At 36.2% G+C, this 15,532-nt stretch overlaps 1 protein-coding gene across 2 annotated transcripts in view; it reads left to right on the forward strand.

Annotated features, from left to right (window-relative positions):
* LOC127453890 (CAP-Gly domain-containing linker protein 4-like) overlaps positions 1-15,532 on the forward strand; it is a 34,436-nt gene that overhangs the window by 15,063 nt on the left and 3,841 nt on the right. For both annotated transcript variants that reach the window (XR_007899464.1, XM_051720647.1), the window contains exons 2-8: positions 20-44; positions 127-232; positions 3,253-3,340; positions 4,105-4,325; positions 8,349-8,481; positions 8,618-8,762; positions 14,485-14,721. Coding sequence is in view for 1 of the 2 variants with exons in the window: in XM_051720647.1 (XP_051576607.1) it covers positions 158-232; positions 3,253-3,340; positions 4,105-4,325; positions 8,349-8,481; positions 8,618-8,762; positions 14,485-14,721 (899 nt within the window). In the remaining variant the exon portion in view is untranslated. The remainder of the gene's footprint in view (positions 1-19; positions 45-126; positions 233-3,252; positions 3,341-4,104; positions 4,326-8,348; positions 8,482-8,617; positions 8,763-14,484; positions 14,722-15,532) is intronic.

Consider the following 15,532-nt stretch of genomic DNA (forward strand, 5'->3'; position numbering starts at 1 on the left):
CTTCTTCTTTTTCTCAAAGTCACAGCGGTTGGCCATCCACTCTGGTGAGTCCTAAAAACCAAACCACTTATAAACTATTATTATACATTTATACACTGTAATTTTCATGTACAGTATACATTGCAGGCAATCAAACACCATGTGAAATGTCCAGAAAATGGCTACATACATCCTGTGGTCAGCAGCTGTCTGGACTCTGAAGAGCCTTTTGTGCACATGGAGGTTTTTCTGGGTGATTATATCCTCCTCAATTATTGCCAACATTGATACAATTTATTTATAATTATTAAGCATCAAATGAGCAAGAGTGCCATTGTGCCATATCAGGTAGATAATTACAGCCGTGCTGGTGGTTCATTCCGTGAAATTGGTGGCTTTTCCATTTCATAAAGGTTTATTTTAAAAGTGATTTTTAAAAACAATTTTAAACATTGTATCAGACAAAGAACATCTTTAGGTGTTAAGAAATTGCACTGTGCCATTTCAAGCTAAATGTAACATTTTTAATATATGTTGGGATATAGCTATGCCTTTGAAAAAGTAACAGTTTAAAAGTTAATTTAGCCATAAATACTATAGATGCTCAAAGTCATGATGACACTAAAATATTTTTATTAGAAAGACAATGTAATGCTGGTATTTCTACAAATTTCAATTTTTTAATAATTAGTCATTTTCTTTAAAAAATCATGGTAAAAGGGATGACAATATTAGATAGTCCTCTACTGACAAACCTAACAAAATATAAGATTAACTGATAAAAAGAGAAGACACTTACTTGTACTTGAAGAATTCACACCCTGAGAGGTTGATGATGATCATAAGTGGGAGTTATGATGGTAACAAATTAGGGATGACACCCTCATGCCATTCACATTGTGTATGACTTTCTTTCTTCTGCAGAACACAAACTAAGATTTTAAGAAGAAAATCTCAGCTCTGTAGGTCCACACAATGCAAATGAATGGTGAACAAAACTCTGAAGCTCCAAAAAACACATAAAAGTAAACCACATGACTCCAGTGGTTTAATCCATGTCTTCTGAAGAAATCCAATTGGTTTTGGGTTAAAAAAAAAAAAAAAAAACAGACCAAAATGTAACTCAATTTTCACTGTATATACTGCACATCAATATATCATGCATATCATGGTTTCATGCTCGATTACACTTCCTAGTGCTTTGCGCAGAACTCTAGATGGTGCTAGGAAGTGTAATCAAGTTGAAATCATGATCACCAGGAAGACTGCAGATGTCAAGATTTATAGTGAAATAGGAGTTAATTTTGGTGTGTTCTCACCCAGAACTGATTGGAACTTTTCAGAAAACATTGATTAAACCACTGGAGTTTTATGGATTACTTTTATTCTGCTTTTGTGAGCTTTTTGGACCTTTAAAGTTCTGGCCACCATTCACTTGCATTGTATGGACCTATAGAGCTGAGATATTCTTCTAAAAATCTTCATTTGTGTTCTGCAGAAGAAAGTCATACACATCTGGGCATGAGGGTGAGTAAAAGATGAGAGAATTTTCAATTAATTTTCGGTGAACTGTTCCTTTAAACAACTGTGACGTTTTATTCTTTTCTAAAATGTTGGATTTTCTAACTCTGATATCATGTTTTCACGTGTTAAACTTATGTGTGAATATACCCAACACTCTGACAGTGTGATCTGTGTCCCTGATAGTACACACAGGGTTGGGAGGGTTACTTTTGAAATGTATTCCACTACAGATTACAGAATACATGCTGTAAAATGTAATTTGTAACTTATTCCGTTAGATTACTCAAGGTCAGTAACGTATTCTAAATACTTTGGATTACTTCTTCAGCACTGGTAGATTTTTTCACTTGTTTTGACTATAAAAACTCTGCCAGTACAGTAAGACAAAATACACGTTAAAAATACATTCTCTGAAAAACCTAAATATCTTATGCTGTGTTGTTTCTAAAACAAGATCAATCAAATTTCAAGGATTTTTAGATATTTTTACAGGAAAATAATATAAAAATTATTATCAATAATAAGATTTTGCCATAATATCAAAGGTCTTATTAGAAAAAAGAAATTATGATCTATCGAAAATATAATCGTGCCTGGTAACATGTGCATGTGAAATGACTCGAAATAGCATTTTAGCTTAGCATAAATCTGACAATTTACACAAGGTTTATTTCTATTTCTTCTGCTCCAAACTTACTTCAAACTTACTTCTCTGTCTGCTCGTATGAATGTAACACATCATAAGAAAGTGTTTCACCGCTGTTCAAATGCACTTTGGATCACATCATTTATATGTATAAATGTTTTCCATCTGAAAGGACTAAATATTAAATGAAACAAATGACAATAAAATGCAAAGTAATCTCTTCAGTAATCAAAATACTTTTTGAATGTAACTGTATTCTAAATATCAATGATTTAAATTGTAACTGTAGTGGAATACAGTTACTTATATTTTGTATTTTAAATATGTATTCTCGTTACTTGTATTTCGTTACTCCCCAACCCTGAGTACACGTACATGTCCGAGACATCTGAGAAGCATCATAATCTAATTAACATCTGCTAAACACCTTAAAAAGATCAGATTTACAAACATTCTAACTAATTGCCTAAACGTCTCAAAGACATCTGATGAATGTTTCATTGATATCAGAGACATACTTATTGACATGCATATTATAGACGAATTGCAGATGAGCAAACAACGTTAAAAATACATAATAAAAATACATATATCTGGGTGATGTACGTGTACGAGGGACGTAGCCAGGAATTATGGGCTTCCTGACTGTATATTGGTCTGAGCCCCTTCATATTAAAAAATGCAATTTAAAATTGTTGTGGGTCCCTAGAATCATTACCACCTTTCACCCCATTAGCTACGTCCCTGACGTGTGCTATCAGGGGTATGGGATATAATCATATTTTTAAAATATCTAAAATATGTGTTTTCTTAAAGTAATGGAAAAGACTTTGGGGGGAGGGATTAAATAACAGGTGCATTGGGTGACTTGTTCATCATATCCATTTTCATTTTAAATCAGCAAAATTTTAATTACATCCACTTTATCAGCAACAAAGCACATGAACGCGAATCACGTGGATTTTGGAAAACCACGAACAGGAAGAAGCGGATTTATACAATCAGATTCGAAGACCAGAACTGCTGAATAAACTTGTTATTACTCTACACAAATGCGTGTTGTATATTGTCAAATGGGTTTTTGTTATTTGTTTGTAATGTAGGTGAGCCCATATTACACCATAAAATCTGCACCATGGACACAGCATGCAGCTGACAGTGATCAGAAAACCCAATTAAATCTCAGCACAGGTAACTCTTAAAGCTGAACTGTGTCGTTTTTTCAGTGGTAAAATACTTTTCTCCTATCCATTTTAATATGCAGAGACAAATGTAATTAAACCATGTGTAGGTTGATTTCACCTAAAAAGTGTAAAACTGTGGCTCTGTGGTGCTATCAAAACATCTGTGATTATTTTTGTTTATTATTTTCATTTTATTTACAGCATTTGTGGCTTAATGTTGATTACCATGAAAAATAACATTTCATTGTGATAAAAAGAAGCTTAATTTTTTTATTATCTGTGTAAAGTAATAACCAATATTAACATTTTTGGGTTATGAAAATGTAACTCTCAGTACACCCTGTTATAACCACCACTGAAAATGTACTTTTGAAATGGTGAGTATTTTAATGTTTATAGATTGGCCCCATTAACTTCCATTGTAAGTGCCTCACTGCTGCTTTTTTTTTTTTTTTTTTTTTTTAAGAAAAGGAGGGATGAGTTAAAATAATTTTTTGTGGTACTTAACATTACTTCACAAATTATGAGGACTGAGCTTAACCTGTACACAACTTGGAACATTCTTTAAAATATTAATGCACTTTTAAAATAAGTAATGTCTGTACCTGTCCAGTAGATGGAAGGCTTGCTTCTTAAGAGAAATAGTCACCATATCACATGCAGTGCTTCCAAATGTACAAAGAAGTCAGATCCGGCAAAACTGTTTATGTGAGTTTGACATGATTTTTAATCTGCTTTTTTTTTTTTTTAAATATTAATATAAATCTTCAGCTGCCCATGATGTCAAACATCACGGTGGAACAAATGTAAATGAGAAGAAGACCAGACCAGAGAAATGTGTGCATCGTGAGCGCACCGGTGTCCTGCAGAAAAGACTGCTGACAGCTGAAGGAGAGATTCAGGATCTGAAGACAGAAATTGCCAATCAGAGAGCATCATGGGAGATGCGCTTCATGGAGCTACAGAGGCGCCAAAATGATCTGAGAGAGCAGGTGTGTCCAGTTACATGCATTTGCTTTGAAGGAAAATAGTTAATTTTCTAATCACAAGATTTCTAGGAATAGTTCACCCAAAATTTTTAATTCTGTCTCTTATTTACACATCCTCATGTCATTCCAAACTTTTATTACTTTTTTCTTTTGTAAAAAAAAAAAAAAAAAGGAAAAAAAAAAGAAAAGAGAAATTTGGGGTAATGCACTGGTCGCTCTGTTCCATACAAATAGAATAAATGGGGTCTGAAGCTTTCAAGCTTCAATAAGGGCACAAAAACACCAGAAAGTGGTACAAATGCAATATATTCCAAGTCTTCTGAAGTCATACACCAGCTTTGTGCAAGAAACAGACTGAAGTCGTTATTCACTGATAATCTTCCCTCCAGTGAGATGTTAACTTGAGAACCTCTGTGACCAGATCATTGAGTCAGTCAGTTGAACTGATCAGTCTAATTAGTTAACGAATCTTTAAAACAAACGGTTCATTTAAAAGATTCAATAGAACTATTTGTTTACAAATCTGACATTCCTATTTCTCTCATGACCTCTCTTCAATGCACTGAGCAGTGCTAGGGCAGATGTCACAATTTTCAGTGAATAACGACTTAAATTTTAGTGTGTTTGTAACACTTGTCTATCGTATGGCTTCATGACTCCAATGTTTAAATCTATACGTTCAAAAGTGATACGAGAGGTGTGGGTAAGAAACAGATCAAAATTTAAGTCCTTTTTTTACACTTGATCTCCACTTTCACTTTCAGATGTAAAAGTAAAACTAAACAGGCACCACATGTGGCTTTCAGATGTAAAAGTGAAAGAATAACTGTAAAAGAATGACTTAAATTTTGACCTGTTCCTTACCCACACCTATCATATCGCTTCTGAAGATATGGATTTAACCATTGTAGTCATGTGGATTACTTTTATGTTTCCTTTATGTAATTTTTGGAGCTACAAAGGTCTGGTCACCATTCACTTGCACTGTGAGGACATACAGAGCTGAAATATTCTTCTAAAAATATTTGTGTTCCGCTGAAGAAAGAAAGTCATTCCAACACATCTGGGATGGCATGAGCGTAAACGATGAGAGAATTTTCATTTTGGGGTGTACTATTTCTTTAATAAATGCCAATAAGGTCAGTTTAGTCGTGATGATAATGGTAAACTCCAATTTGGTTTATTGTAATTATGAGCCAGCTGTTTTCTCTTTTGCATCTCTTAATCTCCTATTACTGTAATGCTCTAGGTTTGCACCATCACAGTGTTCCTCTGAAAGACAATTTCAAAATGAAATCTAACTCACTAATGCATTATAATGAACCACCTGTGACACTTTTACACCATCTGCACTGCTTCTTTGATCGTCTGCCACTTCTAAATGACAAATATATGCATACTGTTTAGATAATGAGGATAACAACCACTTCATTAGTGAATTAATAGAATTGGGAACAAGAACCTGCAATGCCTGAGGTTACAATACTTATAAACCACTATCATTGAGTGAAATGTCTATGTGATGTGACATTACAGTTTATCACGAAACACTAGCATCTACTAGCATCTTGCATGTCTAGACAGATGAGCACGAATGCACATTTTTCCAGCATCAGTGGTTTGCCCCCCACACTCAAGGTTCCCACAGTCACGGAAAACCTGGAAATATCAGGGAATTTTTAAAAAGTGTTTTCCAGGTCTGGAGTCATTCAGAAAACTGTGGAAGTCATGGAAAAATCAAGAAAATATTTTCTAGACAATATACATTTTGTGGTTAGCTCTACTCTGATATATTTAATTGGCCAGATTTTGCTCTTGTGTAGAGTAAAACTTGCTCGCAAGCCATAATGTTGTCTGATCTGAGCTCAAGTCACAAACCGGTTTACAATCAAAATGATGTTTAAAAAATTCTTATTTAAGAACATAGAACTTTAGAAATGTAATTTTCGTGAACTTTCAAGATATGATTGACAGTGGAGCAATATATTTTTGATTGGGCCAAACATTTTATTTTATATTATTTTCTAATAAAGGGAATGAAAAATCCACAGATGCTTGTTCATGGAATGCAGCAGTGATCTACAGTATTTCAGTGGTTTTCAGTGGGTGATATTGTATAATATTGTGATTAAATATAAGGTCCCAGGTCTGTTCTGAAAAGGTCACAGACCGTAGGGATATAGCAATGTTAAATGCAAATAATAAAATGCAACTAACTATTTAGCCGTGCATAGATAGAATAGCAAAATAAATAGGCTTATCAACTTTAAATGGATGGAGAAATTGCATCCCATATCCTTGATGTCAATTAAACTCTACAGTATTCAGGCACAAATGCATCCATCACTTGTTAGAAGCTAGCCAAATTAGGCAGATGCCAACATGGACAGGCTTTGTGACATGCACTCATCCTCGAAAACCATGACTAAAACTATGCAAGATACAAGAAAATACGACCCAAACAACATTAAATACGGGTTTTTATACGGGATAAACATGGTTTGTTCCGACTACATTGTGTGTGATAATTATTGACTATATCATTTATAAACCATCGAAATTCAGGCATCATTCAGAAATCAAACACTCCAAAAATGTTCATATTGTTGAGCCTGTGCAGTTATAAAAAGGGATGGTAATTGTAAGAAATTTAAAGATTCTGGTTCTGATTCCGATTCCTCTAAACGATTCCGATTCCTTGACGGTTCCATTACCGATTCTTACTTTTGAGAAAGAAATATTTGTAAATAAATGCAATTTTTTTTATTGCATTTACTGCCCTCAGCAGTCTGTTGTCAAATGATGAGTTAGCTTCAGATTTCAACAGACAGGAAATATTTCTTACAATACTTGCAATAGGTGTGTTTACAGACTTTTCAAAAATTTCGAGGTCAGTGAGATGAATTCATTAACAAGTGTTTTTGATTCACACACACACACAAAACTGGTGTAGTGAACAAGTGAGTCTTTCGTCCACTAACTACATTACACTTGTCGTACTTTAGATTCAGAAGAACGGGCTCAAAAGAGTCATTCGTTCAAGAATCAGACTTCACTGGATGTGCTGTGTGTTTCAACATCTAGATTCAGTAGAGAGGCAGTGCTACAGAGCTAGATTAAAGACAAAAAGATTTGAATTTTATTATTGTCTAATGGGTTTTTGGTTTTGGAAATACCTCATACACCAAACCAGCACAAATGTTCGTTTTTGCGGCACAAATCAACACAAACAAATGGTATAGTTTTGGTAATGATTTAATTATATAGGGTGCCAACTTCACAGAGCTCAGAAACCTGTTTGACTTTTCTGAAACTCTCTACTTTTCCTTATGGAACCCGGAAACTTGACCTCTGGCCAACTTTCTGTAAGATCTGAATTTCAGCATTTTGAATTTTAGAATATTGAATTCTATATTGAATTTTGAATCTTTTATAATCTGAATATTTACAGCTAATTTCAGTTTAAAAAAATTCAGAACACAAAATCTGCTGTTTAAAAATAAAAACATAAAAATTTTGTAAAATGCCACGTTTAGAATTCAAATTTACGAAATTCTAATTCAAAACTATAAAATATGCCATGGAAAATTCCATTTTGTTAAATACCATGTCTAAAATTAAAATATACAAAATTCAAATATTTTTGTAGTTAATCTAGCTCTATAAATTACACTGCATGAAACACTGTCAGAGTATTTTAGTACGGTGTTCCATCCGCATCAGTGGGAAAATGCATGTTCAAGAACAATTAACCAAACCGAAAGTCATGAAAATCATACGGTTCAGGAACTTTTTAAAAAATGAAAATGGTTCTATATAAAAACTGGTAATCAGTTCCCAACCCTAGTTATACATTTTGAAGTTTGATTTTAAGGACATTTTTGTTAAATGTTGTATGCCAAACCATTATGGTACTGTGTTGGGTCCCGTTATAAAATCTGGGTCAAGAAACAAAACCAGTTCATCATCACTTACTTAAAATATGTCGGCAGAACCTTGTTATCTTGTGCTATGTGATCTTTTCAGTTGAACTCGGAGATTCTGGTAAGATCAGGAATGCTCTACAGAGACACTGATTCAGAAGAATCAAACGAGGTCTTCACAGAGTCTGGCTTGGAAAATGGACTTGATTCTGAGGAGAAGGAACACAAATGTTCAAGTAAGAGCATCAGATTCCACAATAGAGCAGAATTTTCTCACAGCCTTTGGTGGCTGAATGCCAAAACTGCCCTGTTGAGAGAAGTAATGGAAATTTTCATTGGCTTAAACTGATATAGGACTAAACCTTTCCACAGGTGACCTCAGCCAGATACACCAGCAAAAGGGATCTGATATTGGATTGTTAAGAGATGACATTGACCAAAAAAGTATATGTTGCAGTCAAATCTCCTGCCCCTCAGCTCTTGGATCTAGAACCACCTCTGCCATGTCTAACACCAGGTATAAGAATCTGTCTTTCATGGTGCTTCAAGCTGCAAGGTGTTCCTTCAGATCAACTGGTAGAGAATGGTGTATGTTGACCTAATGACCTTAGCAATGACTTAGCAAAGCCAAGGTCATGGGTTCATTTCCCAGGGAACACACATACAGAAACATATACAGTAAATGCATTGTAAGTTGCATCTACCAAATGCATAAAAGTCAAACTGAACATGTTAATTCATGCTGTGCTTTGTGAAATATACTGACACAGCAGTGCTTTTAAATTATTGTATTATATCAGAAGAGAGTGTGGACAAGAGACATGAAAATACAACTACTGTATGTAGGAAATCAGTTGATCTGGGAGAATAGTCATTATAAAAATTATACATTAGTTGTATTTATTCTAGTGCTGTCAGTTGTTTAAAAATTTAAATAGTGATTAATCGCATAATTTTCGTAGTTAATCATGATTAATCACAGATTTGGAAAGTGCTGAAATTTGACTTTAAATATACTTTTTTTTTTTTTTTTGACCAAATGCATTTATTCCCATCTTAGGAAAGAAAACAAAACAATCTGTAACAATATAATGCTTCATTCACATTTTCCAAACAAAGCCTTCCACAGTATAAAGATAGAAATGCACAAAAATATCACCAATTAAAGCAGAAAAAAAAATTCTTCCCTTTTCTCCCCAATTTGGAATGCCCAATTCCCAATGCGCTCTAAGTCCTCATGGTGGTGTAGTGACTCGCCTCAATCCGGGTGGCAGAGGATGAATCTTAGTTGCCTCCGCGTCTGAGACAGTCAATCCGCGCATCTTATCACATGGCTTGTTGAGCACGTTACCATAGTGCGTGTGGAGGCGTCACGCTATTCTCCGCGGCATCCACGCACAACTCACCACACGCCCCACCGAGAGCGAGAACCACACATTATAGCGACCACGAGGAGGTTACCCCATGTGACTCTACCCTCCCTAGCAACTGGGCCAATTAGGTTAGGAGACCTGGCTGGAGTCACTCAGCACACCCTGAATTCGAACTCGCGACTCCAGGGGTTGTAGTCAGTGTCTTTACTCGCTGAGCTACCCAGGCCCCTACCAATTCAAGTAACATTAAATGTTTCCCAAAGTCTAAGTGGGAGTTTGAGTAATTGAAAGAACTAGTCTCTACATAGGTTGCATATTCATTGTAATGGGCATTAAATCTCTTAAACTCTCATCCTCCACAATGTTAATCTGCAGGAAGACTGTGGCTATTCACTTTTCTACAGCAATCTTGAAGCCGCGTTCATGATTCGCATCAGGGCATCAAAGGCAGTGCCGGTTGGAAATCCACATAAAGAACGCTTGATGACAAAAACGTCTCATTCTGCGTTTTGGTTATAGTTAAGACTTGACGTGCTTCTGTGATAATTATAATGCGCCTTACATAGGCAGAAAAAATTCTTGATTTCTATCACAAGTCCCATCTGGGCTTGTTTTGTACAACAAATAGCGTTAAGAGTTCCTTTCCCCATCATTTTATTACTGATATTGAATCACTGCTGTTTGTGTGTTGTGTGTGCGTCAGTGTAATGACCCCGGGCGGACACATTGTAAAGGATCCACCCTTCCAACCAGTATTTATGCTGGTTTATGCTGTATTAATGGTAAATGCGTTAATTGCGATTAAGAAAAATTAATGTGTTTAACTTTTTTAATTTTTTGCATGCGTTAACGTGTTGATTTTGACATTTCTAATTTATTGAAAAATATTTATCTGCAGAATGCACACAACTGATCAATCAGAATCAAGTATTCAGAGAGCTGTGTAATAATGACTAATACAATAATCAATTTTTATTTGTAAATAATAAGAATGTACTATTATGACTGTATTAATTTTTCATATTCTGTTTTCAATTTAGTTGGCATTGGCATTTCTATCACAATCTCATGGGGGAAAAAAGTGACTGTGGTGACAGTCTTGCAAAATGATTATGTGGAAAAATGGTATAATGTATCATAGAAGTTATGAGGTGAAATGTCCACTGTGTGGCACTAAAAGTGAGCTAATGTTCTCCTAAACAGATGAAGATTTTAAGGTTAATGCTTTATCGAGTTTTAAAGGGGTCATGAATTGAGAAATAAACATTTTCTTGATCTTTTGACATATGAGGTCATAGTACTATAAAAACATACTGTAAGTTTCAGAACTCAAAGCTTTTTTGTTAGACCAAAAAAAGGCTTTACAGAAACCAATATTCCTAAACGACTCGTTTTCTACTTCATCGTCTCTATTACGTAATAGAGATGAATACATCAGCACAAATCTACCTCTGCATAAACAGGTCAATGCCTACTTCTTCATCATCGCCTCTTTGGCCCGCCCACAGGTTTGCGGTTAGAATGGTGATGAGACGAGAGTCGGCACGGCAGGGAGAAACACAGGGATTATTGGAGCAACAAGAGGTTCAAGATGCCTGCAAAGTTTACAAAACAGAAAACAGACTCTTTGCATTTGATTCCTAATGATCCTAACATTAGGAAAGAGTGGCTGACGTTTATTTTTAATGAGGTCCTGGATCGAGATAGTAAGACAGTGTTTGTTTGTTTGCTTCATTTTACTGTGGATTCTTTTATAAACAAGACACAGTTTGAAGCAGGCTTTGCAGAGAGACTTAAATTGAAAGTTGATGCAGTGCCAACTATATTGGACCCGACAGTGATGTCGCAAAAAACAAGTGTGAGTATCCATGTTAATTGTATTGCTTCATATGTTACAGACTGTTATATACACTATATTGCCAAAAGTATTCGCTCACCCATCCAAATAATTGAATTCATGTGTTCCAATCACTTCCATGGCCACAGGTGTATAAAATGAAGCACCTTGGCATGCAGACTGCTTCTACAAACATTTGTGAAAGAATGGGCCGCTCTCAGGAGCTCAGTGAATTCCAGCGTGGTACTGTGATAGGATGCCACCTGTGCAACAAGTCCAGTCGTGAAATTTCCTCGCTACTAAATATTCCACAGTGAACTGTCAGTGGTATTATAACAAAGTGGAAGCGATTGGGAATGACAGCAACTCAGCCATGAAGTAAAATGACAGAGGTCCTCAGCGGATGCTGAGGCGCATAGTGCACAGAGGTCGCCAACTTTCTGCAGAGTCAATCGCTACAGACCTCCAAAGTTCATGTGGCCTTCAGATTTGCTCAAGAACAGTGCATAGAGAGCTTCATGGAATGGGTTTCCATGGCCGAGCAGCTGCATCCAAGCCATACATCACCAAGTGCAATGCAAAGCGTCGGATGCAGTGGTGTAAAGCATGCTGCCACTGGACTCTAGAGCAGTGGAGACGCGTTCTCTGGAGTGATGAATCACGCTTCTCCATCTGGCAATCTGATGGATGAGTCTGGGTTTGGCGGTTGCCAGGAGAACGGTACTTGTCTGACTACATTGTGCCAACTGTGAAGTTTGGTGGAGGGGGGATTATGGTGTGGGGTTGTTTTTCAGGAGCTGGGCTTGGCCCCTTAGTTCCAGTGAAAGGAACTCTGAATGCTTCAGCATACCAAGAGATTTTGGACAATTCCATGCTCCCAACTTTGTGGGAACAGTTTGGGGATGGCCCCTTCCTGTTCCAACATGACTGCGCACCAGTGCACAAAGCAAGATCCATAAAGACATGGATGAGCGAGTTTGGTGTGGAAGAACTTGACTGACCTGCACAGAGTCCTGACCTCAACCCGATAGAGCACCTTTGGGATGAATTAGAGTGAAGACTGCGAGCCAGGCCTTCTCGTCCAACATCAGTGTCTGACCTCACAAATGCGCTTCTGGAAGAATGGTCCAAAATTCCCATAAACACACTCCTAAACCTTGTGGAAAGCCTTCCCAGAAGAGTTGAAGCTGTTATAGCTGCAAAGGGTGGGCCGACGTCATATTAAACCCTATGGATTAAGAATGGGATGTCACTTAAGTTCATATGCGTCTAAAGGCAGATGAGCGAATACTTTTGGCAATATAGTGTATGTACTTGTATTTGAATGTTTTCACCAAAATTTCCAAGCTTAATATTAGAACTATTCATGAGAAACTATTCGCTGGATTTATGTTGTTTAGTTTTCTTTTGATTTGATCCTAGTGACTTCAGTCGAACATGTGTATTAGTTTCAATGCGTGCTTCGTGTATCTTGTCGCATCCAGCCTTCAATAATTATTGCCCATAGCATGTTGTCATTGTTTTACATAAATATTGCTTTCAGAGTGCCACAGATGCACCTATAGAGTATTGATATCAATATATTTAGAAAATCTCTTTCCTTTTTAATGAAAACATGACTCATTGTAATGAACAACATATGCGTTTGTCACTACACTGAATATATGATGAAAGATGATTAAATGACGAACGATAGTGCGACAAACACCGGTGAATTTATCCTGTATATGTTTACATGTTGCACCGTAAGTATATTCTTTGACAGTTATAAATGTGCTAGCACCAAGTGTTTAAACATTTGTCGTTACAAAGCATTTGTAAAACACGGAAATGTTTCACCATTGGAAAATGCCCCAACTATGGATAAAGATAAACACCGTTATGTCACGTCTTTGTTTAAATGAGAATAAAAAGTAATACCTATTACACAAATAGATGAGGAATAAATATAAAATTAGATTGATTACTTTCCACGCTGTCACAGACTGCAGTATCCGTGATGTTTGTGGAGGGGGTTCATTTTCTTCAGATTTGGTATCAGACTCTCAAACATGTATGGATGAATTCCTCCGGTTGCCATTTTTAACCATCCGAACTTTTCAAAACAATTCCACACATAAATGCGGGGGCATTGACACTTATTTTATATGCAAAGATGTTGCCCAATCATAGCAGTGGCCGTTTACATTGAAGTCTTAAAGGAGACACGACCCGAAAATTGAGCTTTTTAATCAGAGGGCCAAAAACAGGATAGAAAATGGACAATTTATTCTAAATTATGACTATTTTTTATGAAAAAAATCTTACTAACATTATAAGTGCACCTCAGTGAACATTATAAAACACCAAATTCAATGCATGACACCTTTAAATCAACAAAACCGACCTCCCTACCCTAAACCTTAAACCTAACCGAAAGAGTCAGAAAAAGCAAATATGAGATGGAAAACGCAATGGCTTAAGCAACCACGTCATTTCGGTTCTCATGTCGATTTGAATGCTCTTCAGGAATCATACCCCAGAACTTTGCATTGCAAGTGCAACGCTCTATCAGACGAGCTTCCATGCAGTTTGATCACACTCAAACAAGCTTGTAAATGTAGTTGCTTATGTAATGCAAACATGAAAATGTATCACCTTACAAGTCATGTGCTAAAGTAATATTGTTTAGATGTCATAAGATAGCATTGTGTGAGGAGCAGAGTGAAAACATTTATGAACTGATAATATGCCAATTTACTGGTGATTATGTTAAGTTGAATACAAATCTTTGAAAACTGTGATATGCCCAATGAGCCAAGTAAAAATAATTTTGCAAAAAAATAGGTATAGTAATGTTTGGTTGGAGCATCTAATCAACCTCTTGCAGTTCCATCATAAACCTCTTGGGGTTCGTAGACTAGTTAGTTCGTAGACTAGTAACAGTTAGTTGTGAAACCATTTACTAGTCTATGATATACTACTCGTCACTTACTGTGATGTCCATGCTCTGTATGCTGGACTAATGCTTATAACACTTCTTCCTTCAGTATACGGTCCTGGAGAAGTGGAGGACCTCATCGAGTTTTTGTACCCCACTCCCCCCTGGATTTGAAGATTGGGCACAGGGTCCGAATCATGCTTCCCTCTGGACGCATCAGCACTGGTACCTTACGCTATCTGGGCTACATGCAAAACTCCCCTGACTTCTATCTTGGCGTGGAACTGGAGTTGGCTGATAATGGCCAATATGACGGCACCTATGAAGGACAGAGCTACTTTGACTGGTATGACGATATTTCTTGCATTCAACAGTGCGGTGTATGGCACCCTGCAGAAAAGGCCAGTTTAGACCAGCATGAATGTCTAGGCTGGTCTAGGCTGGTTTAGCTGGTCTACCTAGTGGATTAGTGTAACCACACTGTAAAATGGGGTAACCTGCAATTGTTCCCTTAAGGTTTTACTTCTACTTAATCATTTACCCATAAAATTACTTTGGTTGGTGCAATCTAATGTACAGCATTCGGGTTGATTCAGTTGTAAATCATATTTTTTTACTGGAATAAAACCAGTTAATTTAGATTTTTACCACATGAAGCACATTTTTTAGGTTACCTGACAAAACATCATGGTAACACTGTGCATTAATTTTTCCTTTGTTAAGGGTTTATAAATAGTTCATTAATGACTAATAAGTAATTTACAAATGCATTATAAATCATTGATATGCTGTTATAACAACATGAATAGAAGGGTGAATTTCATGCAACACTTGCCAAATAGTGAGTATTTTTAATTACATGTTATGAATGCTTAATAAATACATATTCATACTTACATGAATCAAAAACAAAAAATGCACTAATTCATGATTTATGTCACAATGCAAGAAAATAGACAATTATTGTGAGATTAAAATAAGGGATAATGTCATTTTGCTACAGTCCGCTTTGTGTTTATATGCATTACTGTAATGTCTTGACTCACTTGTGTTGTCACTTTCCTTGTCACGTTGATGTGAAAAGAATGGTACTACTCCAAATGCTGTCCCAACTTCACTAGTCTTAGTTACCAAAAGTCCTCTGCAAAAACACTTTT

This window comes from Myxocyprinus asiaticus, chromosome 16 (assembly GCF_019703515.2).
Source record: "Myxocyprinus asiaticus isolate MX2 ecotype Aquarium Trade chromosome 16, UBuf_Myxa_2, whole genome shotgun sequence".
Taxonomy (NCBI): Eukaryota; Metazoa; Chordata; class Actinopteri; order Cypriniformes; family Catostomidae; genus Myxocyprinus; species Myxocyprinus asiaticus.